Below are 19001 nucleotides of genomic sequence, written 5' to 3' on the forward strand. Positions count from 1 at the left end.
CAATGAAGTTAATGTATGTATTTGGATGATTGCATCTTGCTACTCTTTTTAGACCATGTTTCCTGATCGGGCAAGGCTGGTTTCAAACTCTCAATCCTCCTATCGTGACTTCCCTCCACCCTGCCTCCACATGGGGGCTTAAACTCAGAGCCTTGTCCTCAATTGGCTCACTTACTCAGATGGTATTCTACTACTTGAGCCATGACTCCAGTCCTGGTTTTTGGTGATGAATTGGAGATAGCGTCTCAAGGATTTTATGCCTTAGCTGAATTGAATGTTGATCCTCCAGGTCTCAGCCCCCTGTAACTAGGACTACAGGAGTGATCCACTGTTGCCTGTCTATGTCCTGCTGTCTTGAGTACTAGAATTACAGTCATACATCTACACTCCCAGCCCGGCCTGCTAATTTTTCAAGCTGAAAACGACTGAAGCTACTGATACATAAATATGCAACACACAGTCTTTGTTTTTTTTGTTGTATTTTTGAAAGCAGCACTGTGCTCTGCATATTGTAAAGTTGTTTCAAAGATGTGACCTTTCTCTAATAGTCCAGTTATATTCTTTCTTTTGTTTTCAATGACTTTAATGATCGTTATTTTTAAACTATTTTTTATATTTATCTTTATTTTCTGACCACAAATAAATACCTTCTGCATCAGATATTTTCCCAACATTCTTACAAACCCTAAGAATGAAAAAAAAAATCCTATGTATCTTTTAGCTTCAGAGAGAATATTTGCACTTCAACAGGGAACACAGAATGGAACAACTACTGCATTTCTCTACAGTGATTCAGAACAGACTTGAACTTATGAAACAATTCATAATTTCACGAAAACTCTTCTACCTGAATCATATGCGTAACTTGCTTCTTTAGAACAAATTACAAAAGTACTGTATTAAACTTAGTTCCACCAAGGCCGTGTAAGAGAGACAAATACATTTTCAGGCTTCATTCTCTATTGTTACTATTTTAGGATTCCTTAGTTTATGTCATTATGGAGTTAAAAATGTGCATAACCATTTCCTTTTATGAAAAATATTAAGGTAGAAAATGCTCTTCAAAAATATGAGACCAAAAGAATAATGTCTGTTACAGCTTTTTATTTAAAAAAAAAAAAAAGAGGCTAAAAATACCCCTAAGTTTATGGATGGGTATAACCTTCAAATCACCTTCAGAAAGCATGCCAAAGTAAATCTAATACAAAGTGAAATACTTTGCTTAGTGTGGAAATGAAGCCATTGTTTCTTTTAACCATGAGAACATTTCCCTTTAATAAAGTGATTGTTTAAATTCCCTGCAATATTTTGCAGGACCTATACTGAACAATGAATAGCTCAGATGAGACAGACTTCACAATTTTAACTGTAAGCACTAGATAGAAACTAAGTAATTGGCTGTTATTTTTTTTTTGCAGGCAATGCTCCATTACTTCTGTACTCTGGTGGAAGCATACCAATTTTTGAGCTAGTTTAGATACAAAGCAAAACAGGCTAATTGTGAAATTAGACATGTGTTTCCTTGTAAATGTCTCTCTGCAGAGTCGTCTCACTGCCAAAACCCAAAAGAGAAGTCACAACTGAATCCTGCCCATAACTACGTGCTTTCATTGCAGAATGCGCAACAAGACACTGCTACGGGGTTCTATATGTTTTAATAAAAGCAGAAAGTCATACACAACCGAGACACAAATGCTGCATAGTTAGCATGTAACATGCAAACTGCGCTCCCCTGCTCAGCTCCAGCTCCAAATCCACCACTGTTCAGAGCCAGGAAGCTTGCCTTCTCTTTATTTGCCCAGGTGAAGCAGACAACCCTGGTTTTTGCAATATTCACAAGTCATCTCTTCTCTCGCTGTGTGTCTGTCCATCTTCCTAACCCCAGCCTGCAATGCCACACTTACACAGTCACAAACTAAAGCTCCCCGGACTAACCCCTTCTTTCTAAAAATGCTGCTTTGAGGGGCCAAGAGAGCTCACACCAGAAAGAAAAAGAAAGAAAGAAAGAAAGAAAGAAAGAAAGAAAGAAAGAAAGAAAGAAAGAAAAAGAAAGAAAGAAAGGAAGGAAGGAAGGAAGGAAGGAAGGAAGGAAGGAAGGAAGGGAACTACAGCCCGTTTGAAATGAAAATGACCAACGTGGATTCAAGGAATCTGTTTGGCAACTTTTTAATTCTAGTGAATTCAGACGCCCTATCAATCGCTTCAGTTAATAAGTACTAAACTGAAAGAGGAGGAAGCAACTGTTCTCACACTACCATAAGCCATGGTTCCCTGGACTTTTCCTCTGGCAGATTTCAAATTCCCCTTCCCAAGGACCCGCTCACCCGGCTGAAGCTCCAGTGGGATTTTTCACCCGCCGGTAGGCGGACGGGTTGCCCAGCTTGCCCAGCGGGCCCAGCCAGTTAGCTCATCTGGGAGGCCTCAGGGTGGATGGGGCTGCCACTGCTGGTGCAGCAGCCCCTTTATAGCCCTGGAGCTGGGCCCGAGCCAGGGCCCCGCCCCGTGGGGGCGGGGGGGCGGGGGGACCAGCCATGGAGTCCACTGGGCCCCGCCTGCGCGTCGCTGTCCTGGCTTCGCCCCGCCCCCTTCCCTCCCCCTCCCCGTACCCCCACTCTCCATCTTAAAGCCGCAGAGATGAGACCAAAGGAGTTATGTCTACAATTTTTTTTTTTTAAAGAAAGGACTTTGAGGCTCGATCGCCCCGCGGCCTTCTGGAAGAGGACTCGCGGACAGGCCCGGGAAGTGACACGCATGACCGCGGGGTCTGCAGTCCCGACCCGTCCCTCGTGGCCTGGGAGAGAAGCCGGCTGCTTCCCTGGGGCAGAAGGTAAGGCGCTAGGGCCCCATGGCGTCGGCAGCACCAAGGACAGCGCCCAGGCCTGGGCAGTGAAGGCAGCTGAAGCCTGTTTGGTGTCTTTCAGGGCTGTCCACTGCCATCCCCGGAACTGCCTGTTACTGTGCCTGGACATGGAAGCACAATCTCCGCAAAGCAACCATTATCCTGCTCCTCACCTCCTTCCTGCCCAATTTTCTTCTGGAGAGAGAGGCTCTGCCATCATGCTGTGGCTGCTCAAAGGGAAGAACAAGATCCTCTGAGGGATTCTGTTCTCAGTGCCACATGCTCAGAAAAAGTCAGAAGTGGAGCTGTGTCTCAGTGGTAGAGTGCTAGCCTTGAGCAAAAGTGTCCAAGTACAATGCTCAGGTCCTGAGTTCAAGGCCATATCTGGCTTAAAAAAAAAAAAAGGAGAGCACCGAACTGCCTTCTGTGATCCCTGCAGGGACCTCACAAAGGCATATGAGGTTAGTGAGGAAATGGGCCAGTCACAGGAAGGCCTAGTGACATCACAGAGGAATGAACCAATCATTCCCAGGCCCAGTACCATGAGGGAGGAATGGACCCGTCATGGCCAGGTGTAGAGTCTTGGGGTTCTAGTTCTTAGGACTGTTGTCAAGGACTTCAGGTGGGCGGCTATGGACATCCTCATGGCAACATTTCAGGAAGCATGAGGATGGTGCTCAGGGACCTTGGACTGCCTCCTGCAAGGACATTGTCCCTGTGCTCCAGGCACAAGGACCTCAGCCTTCCTGTGGGTAAGTCCTGGACCTTTCTCCAACAATCTTTGAAACATCAGTGGATCACAATGAAGTCCTTGCACACCTGGGGTGTGGCAAAAGCTACCACAGTGGCATCAAGTTTAAAAAACACTCTGGTTTGTCATGTTTGTTGCAATATTTTATTTAAAAACAAACTCAAAATATGGGCTTGGAGTGTGGCCTACTGGTAGAGTGCTTGTCTAGCATGCACAAAGACCTGGGTTCAATTCCTGGGTACCACATACACAGAAAAAGCCAGAAGTAGTGATGTAGGTCAAATGGTAGAGCTCTAGCCTTGAAAAAGCCCAAGCACAGTGCTCAGGCCCTGAGTTCCATCCCACGGACTGAAAGAAGAAAAACCCGTTCTTTGCTTTTGTGTGTTTCTCTCATTTGCTTGCACAACCTTCCTTTTTATGTAGTATTCTGTGGTGGGGTCACTGGGTCACAAGGCCTCTCCACATTCTCTCCTACTTCCCTTTATGGTGAAAATATGGGCAACTTCTGGTCCATATTCACTTCCAGTAGGAGTCACTACTATATATGATGTAAAAGAAAACACTTTCCATTAAGGTTCCTGGTGTATAATCCAGTTACTGGTTGATAAATTGAAACTGATGAAGGACAAGGGCTAGAGGAGGGGGCTCAAGTGCCAGATTCTCTGCCTAGAAAGAGGCATCAAGTGTGAAACTTGAGGTTCTCAAGTTGAAACCTAGAGACTCTATTTCAAAAACTCTCTCTCTCTCTCTCTCTCTCTCTCTCTCTCTCTCTCTCTATATATATATATATATATATATATATATGTTGTTTTATAATAACAAAGGCTCATTCAGATTGATTTTTATTTGAACCTTTGTCTGTGGGAGATTGGTGCTAGGGATTGGATTTTGACTGTGCTTTGTGGGGCTTTTCAGTGGAGGTGGAAGGGGTTGGTCCTGGTTCTTGAACTCAGGGCATGGATGCTGTCTCTGAGCATTTTTACTTAGGGCTTGTCCTCTACCACTCAATCCACAGCACAACTCTGGGGTGTGTGTCTGTGTAATTGGAGATAGAAGTGTCATGTATTTTCCTCTAGAGTTTGGCTTTGCATCACAATCCTGTGGATACAACCTTCTGGGAACTAAGATCAGTGACCAACTTGTTTAGATTTCTTGCTTTTTTGCACTACTCTATCATTTGGACTAGACAAGAGTGCCTGTAGCTCTTGGATAGCCAGCAGAGGTCGCTGCAGCATCATGGAATGGCCAGAAGTATGGCCATTTCTCCCCCTGAGCTGACCAAAAGTCCTTAGAGGCAAAGGACAGGCTGCAGTTCAGTGACCACACAGGTCCAGCTGAGCTGGCTGTCTTCAAAAGTCACCTGGTCAAAATCAAGTCTGACACTTCCTAAACATCAAATGCAACTTAGAAACCAGTGTGCTTTTGAAATAGAAATCACCCCAAGCTAAGTAAGACCTTTCAACAAGTTCCCACAAGCTACAATGGACCAGATCCTTGAAGAATTGGAAGAGGAAGGAAAGAACTCATCCTGACTCTGACACACTGTCCAGAGTCCAAATTTCAGTGGAACAGTCACTCTGACTTAAAGGCTAGAAACTAAATTTCTAAGTATTCCAAAAGGGGCAAGTGATTTACCTGGTTTGATTGGTTCCCAACATGCCTGTGGATGTTCTGGTGCCCACAGGCTCCATCCACCTCTCCACTTTCCTCTGTGTGTGCACGTGTCCTGGGGCTTAAACTCAGGGTCTGGGTGTTGTCAATTAGCTATTTGTTCAAGGGTAATACTCCACTCCTTGTTTTCTGGTGGTTAGTTAGAGATAGGAGTCTCACAGATTTTCTTGCTCTGGCTGGATATGAACCATGAACCTCAGATCTCAGCTTGGTGAATAGTTGGGATTACAAGCATAAGCCACCAGTGCATGGCTTAGAATGGCACTTTGATGGTGGTGGGGAATGACTTCTTGGCTTTCTCCAGTAGTACTTGAAATGTGTAGGATTCTTACAAAAATGAAAATGAAAAACTGCGATATTTGAGTCAGTTCCTTTTTTTCTATGGTTTTAGAAGAATGAATCTGTGAATACAGTGGGAGAAGTGACCAAGTTTTATTAAAGAACAAGACAAGCAGATCTCCCACTAGTCAGAAGGGGTTGCCAGGCAGGGGACCACCTGGAATGTACTGTACAGGCACTGATGTCTTTAGGAGAGAGCAAGATGTCTCTGAAGAGAGATAATTGGACAGTCAGTGGGCCACATTACTCTCCACACAAAATTAAAGAATCCATACAGCCTGAACAAACTCTCCGATGAAACACTTACTACTTACTGGATGTCCATTCTGATGCACACCTCTGGGGATCAGTCAAACCAGCATTCATGTGCAAGTCGATGTCCATTCTGATGCACACCTCTGGGGATCAGTCAAACCAGCATTCATGTGCAAGTCGGCCAGGGATAATAGACCAGGATGATGCCCAGGGGCCCACATGCTTACCTGGTTAAGGCCAGGATGAGATGAAGTCTAGAGGTCTGCATAGAGGATTGCCCAGGGTCAAGGAGACATGAGGCAGAATCTCTGTAAGAGGCAGAATCTCTGTAAGAGGCAGCCTTGATGCTGATTGCTTCGACAGCCTCTTTTTATCCTTCCCAAAAATATGGTAGCAGAAGGTAGAATTCTAGGGAACAACATATTTATTTTTAGATGGTTTGTATACAATTTAACAATTAGAGCTAGTCATGCACTTGTGTCTCACATCTGCAATCCTAGGCACTAAGGAGGCCAAGATCTGAGGATCAAAGTTCAAAGATAGTGATTGCACAAGAAGGTCCATGAGACTGGTTTTTCTTTTTGCTCTTTCTTTTTCTGTTTGTTTTGTTTGTGCTGGTGCTGGTGCTTGAATACAGGGTCTGTGCACGGTAGCTAAGCCTCTTCTGCTCAAAGCTAGCAAATGACAACTTGAGCCACAGCACCACTTTCAGCTTTTGCTGAGGAGTTCATTAGAGATGAGTGTCTCACAGACCTTTCTGCTGGGCTGGCTTTGAAACACATTCCTCAGATCCTAGGAATCTATTCAGAACCTCTTGAATAGTTAGAATTACATGCATGAGCCACTAATATCTGGCATCATGAGACTTTTCTCCAATAAACACCAAAAAGCTAGACATTGACCTATGGCTTAAGTGGTAGAGTGCTATCCTTCAAGGAAAAAGCACAGGAACAGTGCTGAGTCTCTCCCAGAGATCAAGAGCCAGGAGCAGTACCAAAATAAAAGCTTGAATTGCAAACTGACAGGCCAATACTGAGATCCTACTTGTACCACTTATTAACTCTGTCACCTGGAACTTCCAAGGTGTTGGGAGCCAGAATGGAATCAAACTGTACTTTGATTTGCAGCAGATAATTGCTTTATTGTCTTATTGTTTTTGGCCTTGTTCTGTTCAATTGATCTGAGATTTATCATATGAATGTAACCCCCAACAGTTCCCTGATTTACCATCTGGATGTAACACCTGGCAGTGCCCTGGTTTCAAGAAGGGATATAAGCCTTGAGTTTGGAAATAAACGAGGCTGCAGTTTTTGCCTGGGCTGCAGACCTCCCAGACCCGATGTGTTTGTCTCTCTTCTATTTTTTCCAGTCCCTGCCCCCTATTTCAGGAACCCCAATTTGCTGCCGGTAGGCCCCGGCAACTGGCGCCCGAACAGGGACCATGAAAATCTGGGACTACGGTGGAGGACCCCGCTGTGGTGAGTAACACATCGTAGGACTATTAAGAGAGGATCTTAAGAGAGTGTATAGTCAGGAGTAAAAATTATGGGTCAAACTCATAGCCATAGGTCATATGTACCGATTTTAACAGGCCTACTTGAAGCCCACGGAACGTGGGTGGAAAAAGGGGTGCTTCAGAGCTTCCTACAGTTTGTCGAGGAGGCATGCCTGAGGTTTATAGAGGAGAAATTCCAAAAAACCTGGCAGCGGATAGGAAAAGGAATTCAAGATTATTATAATGTATATGGCCCCGAAAAGACCCCAGTAGAGGCTATTAATGTATAGAATTTAGTAAGTGAATGCATAAATCCTCAACATGAGAATGCTGAACTTAATCTTGAATTAAGGGAAATTTATGAATTAAAGGACCCTTCTGAAAAATCTGAGGCTGAGCCATATACCGCAGCCCAAGAGAGTCTAAGTGAGATCTTGAAAAGGGAACAACAACCAGTAGATATTGAGTATCAGAATTCAGATTTGAATATCAAGGAGGAAAGTTATGATGAGCCAATGGAGGACCGGATAGCTACGATGGAGAAGAAGTTAGAAGAAATCCTACATCTTCTATCGAAAATGGGGATAGAGCAGAGAGCCCCCCCAGAAGTAGGAAAGAAATATGACCCTCAGGCCACTATGGTGCCTGATTCTAAACCTTACCCCTCACACCCACCGCCTCCGGCTGCAGCCTTATGGCCCCAATCCCTTTTTCAACCTTTAGGCAAGCCTAAAGGCCCTAGCAACAAGTCCCTTTTAACAGACACTACAACCAGGCACAGTGCATCGCAATTAAACCTGGCTCAGGCTGCTAGTGAGGGAAGATATTTCAGGGCCTTTTTTTTTTTTGTTGTTGTTGCAGTTTAGATTACTGTCTAGAACTCCAACAACAGTTTAAACTCAAATAACAGTTTTCCCTAATGCAAGAACTATAGACATCAGTGCACCAAAAGTCTGGACTTAGTTTCCTTCCTTTTTTAAAATACACCCAATTGCATGGAGATAAACCTTTAAACATTCCTTTAAAATACTAATCACATTATCCACATTTTACCATTCGATTTCTAGTGTCAGTTTGCAAGAAAAGACAGACAGGCAAAGTTTCTGATGTTAATGAACAATTTTACATTTAAATCTCTAATACATGTTTCCAAACTTTAACTTATAGTAATAAATCCCAAATTCCCTAACACCTCTGGGCTAAACAGGATACAATGTTTACAATGTAAACAGCTGTATGCCTTGCAATAAAATGCAGATTTCAGGATCTAGAAAAATATTTACCAGTTTTTCTTTAAGACAACTTAATAATCCTTTGAGACATTGTAAAACATTCAAACCTAATATTTTTCTTGAAGTTTTAAGCTTAGATTTACCCAATTGCCTTTGTGTTTAAGTATGAATTTATTCATTGTTTTATACAGCATGCTGGTAATTTAACCTTGAACATGTTCACTCACTCATTCACACACATTCATACTCAAAGATCTTAAAGCGCGCAAAATTAATATTGGCCATTCATTTTCCGGAAGTTTGTGTCAAGAGAGCTTTGCCAATTTTACTCTTGCAGGTGAGAACCAGGTTCAAAACAAAACTTTTTGCAAGGCAACTTAGCTGGAATTTATTTTTCCAGGGCTTGTTACAACTGCAGACATGGGGGAGCTGCCATGCTAGGCCCAGAAATGTTCAAATAAATAACAAGGATGTGTGCTTGAGTACGCACAGAAAAGCCATAAGGATCCATACTTAGAAATGGTACCAATTTTAAAGACAAAACTGGACAAGGAAAAATATGTAACACGAACAAGACAGAGAAGCGGAGACTTTTAAATAATCAGACATTGACATACAGCAAGAAAATTGGACTCAATCAGATACACTTAACACAAAAAACATGAGCTCAAATGAATGTTTTCACCAAACAGCTTCCCTAGTTTAGTTGATCATGATGAACAAGTATACCATCAACCTTTTCCTGTTAAACTATTACAGGATTTAAAAAGTGCCTGCTCCCAATATGGGCCAACTGCCCCTTTTACTCAAGTAATATTGGAGGCCGCGTGTGCTGGTATTGCATGCCCAAATGACTGGAAGCGGCTTGCCAGAGCATGCCTTAGTGCAGGAGAGTACTTATTATGGGAGACAGAGTTCACGGCACAGTGTCGGGCTAAAATTGAAACAAATAGGTCTAAGAACCTGCCTTACACTTTTGATCAGTTGTTAGGAGAGGGAACCTATAAAAACACCGAAGATCAATTGGGTTATGCAAAGGAAGCCTATTTACAAATAAATGCTGCAAATCAAAGTACAGTTTGATTCCATTCTGGCTCCCAACAAGGTCCAGTCCCAGGAGGGAATGGTTCCCCTTCAAAGATGACTCCTGACCCACTCAGCCAAGTCCCCCACATCATCAGACCTCTTCCTCCTCTGCCTGTCACCACGTATAATCCCCAGACCCTTCACTGGACTAACCTGGGCTACCACCCTGCCTTGAAAACTCTCCTGAAGTGTTATCTACACTAGGCTCTCAACTCCCCAGTAGTTCTGGCCACAATGTGCCCTGCAGGTACCCCAGGTGACACTGATATTGTGCTGGAGCCTACACCAGTCTTAATGGTCACCATGGACCTTCTTTTCCTTATCCACTAGGATCTCCTGGCCCCCTTTAACCAGTGCCCAGATCAGCTGGTGACTAATCACATGGTCTGCTCCTGGACTTTTTCTGGACAGGGACCCAGAGGATACCATCAGCAGGACTTCTGCCGGTGTCCCCAAGCCACATGCCAAGAAGAGGCCCAGGACATGGAGCCCAAATTCTAGACTTGCTATGTTCCAGTCCCTAACATGAAGGCCCCAGCTCACAGGCTGGTCTTACAGTGCCCACCCTAATCCAGAGTCACTGTGCTCAGTCCACCTTAACCTGGATTTCCACCTTCTGAGTTCAGTCCTCAGCACTCTACTTCAGCCTTCTCCCTTCATATCCCAGACCAAGTTCAAATCCCACATCCGAGCAGCTAAGCAAATACACCATGAGAGCCCTGCCAGCCCTGAGTGCCAGGCCTGGAACCACCAGTTCAGAGACTATGTTCACTCCCCTTAGCTGAGAGTGCTAGGGGTCTTTTCAGAGCCAATGTGGGAAGAATGTAACCCAAAGCTAGAATCTGGGATGTTGGTTTTGTTACTATAGTTGTCTTTGCAGGTTGTCTGCCTTTTGTGTCACTGCAGAATTGCTAAACCGACTGACTAGAAAACCTGGAAGTACACACATAAATATGCTGCTTGAAATCTATCTACTCTGAGATCTTAAGTTAGCTATTCAGATACTTTCCTTACAGAAGAAGTTCCCCTCAGAGAGTTAGCAGCCCCCACACAATGTTTGTATTTTAAACATCAGTTTGAACAGTTTGCTTTACAAGCTCACATTTTCTCCAGTGCCAGACCACGGCATCTTTTTTTATCCATATTAAAATATTTATTCTGCCAGGTACCAATGGCTAAAGCCTGTAGCTAGCTACTCAAAGAGACTGAAATCTGCGGGTTGAGGTGCATGCTTAGGCCCAAAAGAAAGGTCATGAGACTCTAGGGTTCCAATAAACAAGAAAAAAGCCCAAAGTGGAGCTGTGGCTCAAACGGTACAGCACCAGTCTTGAGCAAACAGCTCAAAGGTAGCACCAAGATCCTGAGATCAAGTCCTAGTAGTGGCATCATGAAAAATAATAGTCAAGTAATGTTCCTATTTAGTGAGCTTTTGCCCTAGTCTCTGCTAATTTAATACTACATTTTTACCATTGACCTAGCTCTCAGCAGGCACTGGTAGGTCATGCCTTAATCCTAGGTACTCAGGAAAATTGTTGTTCAAAGGCAACCAAGCCAGAAATGTCTGAGACTCTTCATTCCAATTAACAAGCAAGAAGTGGAGCTGTGGCTCAAATACTAGAGTGCTATGATGGAGGGGGAAAATAAGCTCAGACCTAGGCCCTGGGTTTAGGCCCCAGGATCGGCAAAGAACTCTGGAGCAAATTTTCTACTATGCAAAGACTTGTCTACAAAATATCAAACGTGAAACCATGATCATGAACCTTCTTTTGTAAAGAATATACAAAGAATTTAGCAAATAATTTATATTTATGAGTGTGGAGATTGTTCTGTTTTTCAATTTTGCATTCTAATTTCTGTATTGTTTTGATTTGTATTTCCTTTATGGCTAGAGATGTTGAACATTTCTTTCATGTTAATACTGATCATTTTTATTTCTGAGAAGTCTCTACTTGGCTGGTTTACCCATTCACTAACTAGACTCTTTAATTTCTTGACTCTTCTGTATAATCTGGAAACTAGAGTTTTTTTCTTTTTACTTCAGTTTTAGGCCTGGACGCTGTCCCTAAGCTCTTCAACTGAAAGGTACAGCTCTACCCCTTGAGCCATAGCCCCCAAAACCTGGCTTCAAACTGCCATCCTCAGATCTCAGCCTCCTGAGTAGCTAGGATTACAGGCATGAGCCACCTCACCCTGCTCAGATACTAGGTCTTTGACTTATATATAACTGCAAAAACCTTCTCTCAATTTGTAGGCTGTCTTTTAAGATTGCTAAGGGTGTCCTCTGCCATGCAGAAAATTCTTAGTTTGATGTAATTCCACTTGTCAATTCTCTCTCTGAGCTCACGTATTATTGATGGAGACTCTCTATTCCTGTTCAGCAGAAGTCTATGTTAGCAAGGATTACACTCTTAGAACATCCTTTCTAGATTTGTGTTATAGTGATGGGCAGATATTATTGCCCCATCTTAGGGGTAGAAAGGTCAAATTTTAACATTCTCCCTGATTCTTTCAGCCAAATATCTAGACAAAGGGAAGTCTAGAACTTAGATTATTCTTGTATAGTCTCAAAACAGATTATCCCAGGAACTTTGTTTATATTTCTTTATCTTTGTACCCCTTCTGTCCAATATGATGTCTGCTAAGCACTGTAAATTGTGGCTCCTTGTCTCAGTAAGGATAATGTGCACCACAGAATTGGAAGACTTCATACAAAACAAAGGGGTAAACTATCTTTCAGTGACTTTTTTAAACACCGGGTTTATGGTAAGTTTCCTACTTTCTTGCTCAGGCTGTCTTTGAACCATGATCCTCGGACCTCAACTTTCTGAGTACATAAGGTTATAAGCATTTCAGTTCTAATACCCCTTTATCAATTGGCTTTATTGCCAATATTTTAACTATATATCAGTGATAACAAGATGAAATGTGAGAAGGAACATTCCAAGGTCATACACCCGCCGTACAAAAAGGACTACGTTATGGAATAGTATTATTAATTATCTCAGAAGTATTCTTTTTTGCAGGCTTCTTCTGAGCCTTTTACCATTCCAGCCTTGCACCAACTCCAGAGCTTAGAGGATGTTGACCCCCAACAGGTATTACACCACTTAATCCACTCGATGTACCCTTACTTAATACTTCTGTGCTATTAGTACCCAGAGTATCAATTACATGAGCCCACTATAGCCTTGTAGAAGGTAACTATTCTCCTAGGAGTCTACTATCCTTCAAGGATCAGAATGTTTAGAAACCCCATTTACTATCTCTGATGATATTTATGGCTCTACTATTTTTTTATATAGCTACAGGTTTCTATGGACTTCATGTTATAATTGGGATGGCGTTCTTAATTATTTGAATGCTTCGTCAAAGTATCATTTTACATCTACTCATCACTTTGGATTTGAAGCCACCGCATGATATTGATATTTTGTAGATGTAGTGTGACTGTTCTTATATGTATCAATCTATTGATGAGTATCAAACTTTTTTAGTATAACAAGTACATTTGACTTCCAATCAAATAGATTTGGTTATAAATCAAAAAAGTAATTACTATAGCACTAACATTAATACTAAATTTCAGCCTTGCTACTATCTTAACCTTAATTTCTTTCTGAGTTCCCCAAACACATACTTACTCTGAAAAAGTAACCCCTTATGAATGCGGATTTGATCCTATAGGATCTGCCCATCTTCCCTTTTCTATAAAATTCTTTCTCGTAGCCATTACTTTTCTCTTATTTGATCTAGAACTTGCTCTTCTACTACCACTCCCATGAGCTTTGCAATATACAAACATTAATTCAACATTTCTACTATCTCTAGGACTAATTACCATTCTAGCCTTACGATTAGCATATGAATCAATAAAAGTCTAGAATGAGATGAGTATGATGATAAGTTTAATTTAAAACAATTGATTTTGGCTCATTAAATTATGATTCAACTCATAAACATCATAATGTCTCCTATAATATCAAACTTCTATACTGCATTCTTCACTTCTCTAATTGGAGTGATAATTTTTGCTCCTATTTAATATCCTCTCTCCTCTGTTTAGAAGGCACAATGCTATCATTATATCTCATAATAAGCACCTCTATATCAATCAACCACCATACTCACTCATTTATATTCCCAATATTCTACTTGATATTAGGAGCATGTGAAGCAGCAGTTGGCCTTGCACTTCTAGTAAAAGTCTCTACATATTACGGCTCAGATTATGTACAAAATTTAAATCTTCTGCAATGCTAAAATTATTTTTTCACTAGCTATAATTATTCCAATAACTTGGCTATCTGATAATAAATCAATCTGAATTAATTCAACTGTACATAGTATACTAATGACAATAATCTCAATCACCAACCTCATCACACCTTATTCTACTACCTATTTTTCCACTATATTCTTCTCTGATCCTTTATCTATACCCCTATTAATCCTCACTTCCTGACTCACTCCACTTATAGCAAGCCAAAATCATATAGCTAAAGAACCTCTAATCTGAAAAAAAACCCTATATCTCATTTCTACAAACTCTAATTATAACTTTTTCTGCTACAGAACTGATTATATTTTATATTTTATTTGAATCAACCTTTATTCCAACTCTAATTATTATTACACTATGAGGTAACCAGTTAGAACATTTAAAAGCAGGATCATATTTTCTATTCTATTGTTGGGATCTATTCCACTTTTAATTGCACTAGTTTATTTATACAAAATTATAGGTACACTAAATATCTTTATACTACAACACATTCAAAACAAGCAAATTTATGTTAACTGATAAGCTATTTTGACTAGCATGTATAATAGCATTCACAGTAAAAATACCACTATATGGGTTACACCTATGACTACCCAAAGCCCACACTGAAGCCCCAATTGCCAGTTCTACAGTACTTGCTGCAATTCTCCTAAAATTAGGAAGCTATGGTATAATATGAATATCCTTATTTATTGAACCAAGCTCAGACAAACTTATCTACCCATTTATTTTACAATCATTATGAGGTATGGTAATAACAAGTTTAATCTGTTTACAACAAACTGACTTAAAATCTTGAATCGCTTATTCATCAGTCAGCCACATAGCTTTAATTATTTTAGCCATCATAATCCAAACCCCTTGAAACTATATTGGTGCTACTGCTATAATAATCTCTGATGGACTTACATCATCAGCCTTATTCTGCTTAGCCAACACTAATTATGAACAAATTCACAGCTGAACAATACTATTAACATGGGACCTCCATCAATTCTCCCCTTTATAGCCTTATGATGATTCATTATTTCACTAACAAACTTAGCTCTACCAACAACTATTAACTTAATCGGAGAATTATTTATCATTATTGCTACTTTTAAATGAGCTAGCACAACCACTTTATTAATAGGACTAAATATATTAATTACTGCAACCTATACTCTGTACACACTAATTTCAACTCAGGAGGAAAACTTCCAAACCACCTTATAAATTGAATGGACCTCTAGGATATTGAAACAAAAGCCATATAATGAATGATTGCTGTCCTTAAGGTGCTATGTTATCTCTCATCTCTTTTGCTGTTCCTTTGTTATCTCATATTGTCACAATATCTCACTTTGTTATCTGATATATTGGATACATTTGTATTTGGTTACTTGAAATTGGACAGGGAAGGGGGGAAAACCAAGAGGGGGGAGGAGGGAGGGTAATGGGGACCAAGACATGTGGAAGGGTATCAATGTATGTGAATTAATGCACCTTCTATCTGGCAAATATCATGTAACCCTTCTATTAATTACAACAAAAATATATGAAAAAAAATTTAAAACCATCTTATACTTGAGAACATTCACTAATTTTTCTACATCTAGCCCCCATCACCCTACTAACACTCAAACCAGAATTAATTCTAGGTCCCACATTTTGTAATTACAGTTTATAAAAATACTAAATTGTGAATCTAGAGATAAAGATTAAAACTCTTTTAATTACCAAAAAAGTAATGCTAAGAACTGCTTTTACATCCCATATTTAAAAATATGGCTTTTTTACTTTTTTAGAATAATAGAAATCCGTTAGCCTTAGGAACCAAAAACTTGGTGCAAATCCAAACAAAAGTAATAAATTTGATAGTCTTTTCTTTACTAGGGGTTTTAGTAAAATAATAAATACAGATATTAGTTAATCTCATGAATAAACAAAATCAAAATTACTGTAACAACTCAAATGTAAAATGAGCATTAATCACAAGCATAATCCCAATAATCATATATATTAATCTCAACAAAGAAATTATTTTAAATTGACACTGAATAACAATCCACACAACTAACCTTAAAATAAGCTTTAAATCAGATTTTACTCTATTATATTTATACCAGTAGCCCTATTTGTCACTTGGTCTATTATGGAATTTTCCACTTGATATATTCAACATGACCCTTACATAAATCAATCTACAAATTATTTAACTCTATTTTAATTATTATACTTATCCTAGTTACTGCTAACAACATACTCCAAATATTTATTGGGTGGGAAGGAGTAGGAATCATATTATTCCTACTTATTGGTTGATGGTATGGTTGAACAGACGCTAATACAGCAGCCCTACAAGCCATTACTTACAATCATATTGGGGATATTGGATTCGTAATTGCAATAGCATGTTTCTATAAAAATTTCAATTCCTGAGAATTTCAACACATCTTTTCCCTTAAACTAACATCGAACATTCCATTGATTGGACTTATTCTAGCAGCTATTGGAAAATCAGCCCAATTTGGATTAATCCATGATTACCCTCAGCCATAGAAGGACCTACTCCTATATCAGCCCTATTACACTCTAGCACTATAGTCGTAGCAGGTATTTTTTTTTTACTAATTCAATTTCACCCACTGATATCAAATAAACTTTCAATTACAACAATCATTTTATGTATTGGAGCAATAACCACCCTATTCACAGCTATCTGTGTCCTAACCCAAAATGATATCAAGAAAATTATTGCATTCTCAACTTCTTGCCAACTGGGCTTAATAATAGTCACTTTCGGAATTAATCAGTCTTACCTATCCTTTCTACATATCTGCACTCACACCTTTTTTAAAGCTATATTATTCATATGTGCAGGATCCATTATTCACAATTTAAATGACAAGTTATCTGCAAAATAGGCAGAATTGCTAAAACTATACTTATTACTACTTCCGCTATAGTAATTGGAAATTTAGCTCTAATTGGAATACCATTCCTATCTGGATTTTACTCTAAAGACCTAATCATTGAATCTATAAACACTTCATATGTAAACTCTTGAGCCCTCATCACAACATTAATTGCAACCTCTATAACAGCAGCCTATAGCACACGAATAATCTATCTAGTCATATCTAGCTCACCACGATTCACTAACATAATTATAACAAATGAAAATAATAATAAACTAACTAATCCTATTAAACGTCTTCTACTAGGAAGCATTTTTGCAGGCTTTATTTTATTCAATTACACTCAACCAATAAATATACAAAACATAACCATACACCTACCACAATTAAAATCACAGCTATACTAATCACAATTGTAGGTATCATAGTGGCCATAGAATTAACCACAATATATAGACTTTTATAGTCTACCCTAATAATTATATATTTAATTTCTCAATTACACTAGGCTATTTTCCCACATTCATACATCAATTTCTTACAACAAAAACTTAATTTTAATAAAAAATTTGCAACCTCACAAATAGATTATATATGATTAGAAAAACTATTGCCCTCACAACCAGCTACATCATCTTTAATACTTTACTTAATAGCACCTATCTTAGCACTATCATTAGCATTAATCTATGAATCCCTTTCCCCATACCCCAGCCACTAATCAATATAAATATAGGGTTATTATTTATTTTAGCTTTATCAAGCAAAGCCATCTACTCAATTATATGATCAGGATGAGCATCAAACTCAAAATATGCCCTAATAGGTGCTCTTTGTGCTGTAGCCTAAACCATCTCCTATGAAGTAAGCCTAGCTGTTATTCTTATATCAGTTATATTAATAAGTGGATCTTCTCTATAACATCCTTATCCACATCTCAAGAATACTTGTGACTTATTACCCTGCTTGACCAATAGCAATAATATGATTTATCTCAACACTAGCAGAAACTAACCAAGCTTCATTTGATCTTACAGAAGGGGAGTCTGAGTTAGTTTCAAGTTTTAATGTAGAATATGCAGCAGGACCCTTAGCATTATTCTTCATAGCAGAATATATAAATATTATCTTAATAAATGCCCTATTACAATACTATTTAAGACCAATCTATAATCCAATCAAACCAGAAATAAATACATGTAATTTTGTCATCAAAACCCTACTTTTAACATTTAATTTTCTATGAATTTGTGCATCATACCCACAATTCCGATATGATCAACTCATACATTTATTATAAAAAAAATGTTACCTCTAACCCTAGCCCTATGTATATGACACATCTCCATCCCAATTTCTACAGCAAGTATTCCACCAATACTATAGAAATATATCTCATAAAAGAGTTACTTTGATAGAGTAAATAATAGAGGTTTGATCCCTCTTATTTCTAGAATTACAGGATTCAAACCTGACTTAAGAATTCAAATTTCTTAGTGCTACCAATTACACTAAATCCTAGTATGGTAAGCTAAATAAGTTATTGGGCCCATACCCCAATATTTCCTGATGGCAGGAAAATGGCCATTTTTAATCTACTTTTGATTTTCCTCATTCATAGTATAGCTAAGCAGACAATATGAAGAAAGGCAACAAACAGAAGCAATTGTAAAGTGTTGGATACTGGAACTGAAAAGGAAAGTAGGGGGCCGGGAGTTCGGCCTAGTGGTAGAGTGCTTGCCTAGCATGCACGAGGACCCGGGTTCAATTCCTCGGTACCACAAACATAGAAAAAAGCTGGAAGTGGTGCTGAGGCTCAAGTGGTAGAGCTCTAGCCTTGAGAAAGTCCAAGGACAGTGCTCAGGCCCTGAGCCCAAGCCCAGGACTGGCAAGAAAAAAAAAAAAAAGAAAAGGAAAGTAGTAGAACAACTGGCAAAAGACAGAAAGGTTGGAATTCAGTTAATAGCAATAGACCAATACTGATTTTTTATCTCAACAAATATAGAATGGTTACAAACTGTTACATGAACAGTAGGTGAATGAGGGAACATATAGAGAACTGGTATACTACATTTAAACACTTGTGTAAAGCACATTATGATGCATAATTTATTTTAAAAATTCCAAAAGGTCATATATGATAACATCTGC

The 19001-nt window shown here is 39.5% G+C and overlaps 1 protein-coding gene and 1 long non-coding RNA gene across 2 annotated transcripts in view; one reads left to right on the forward strand and one right to left on the reverse strand.

Annotated features, from left to right (window-relative positions):
- The window catches only part of LOC150044701 (ral guanine nucleotide dissociation stimulator-like), a 63472-nt gene that overhangs the window by 35994 nt on the left and 8477 nt on the right, over positions 1–19001 (reverse strand). The window contains exon 2 of the mRNA XM_090320986.1: positions 6083–6263. Within this exon, the coding sequence (XP_090177112.1) occupies positions 6083–6123 (41 nt within the window). The 5' untranslated portion in view covers positions 6124–6263. The remainder of the gene's footprint in view (positions 1–6082; positions 6264–19001) is intronic.
- Positions 3114–18549, forward strand: LOC150044703 (uncharacterized). The gene is made up of 4 exons (XR_016533077.1): positions 3114–3591; positions 7225–7333; positions 12692–12763; positions 18472–18549. It is a non-coding gene; the product is annotated as an uncharacterized LOC150044703 (long non-coding RNA).

This window comes from Megascapheus bottae, chromosome 29 (assembly GCF_031878675.1).
Source record: "Megascapheus bottae isolate mThoBot1 chromosome 29, mThoBot2.hap1, whole genome shotgun sequence".
In the NCBI taxonomy this organism is placed as follows: Eukaryota; Metazoa; Chordata; class Mammalia; order Rodentia; family Geomyidae; genus Megascapheus; species Megascapheus bottae.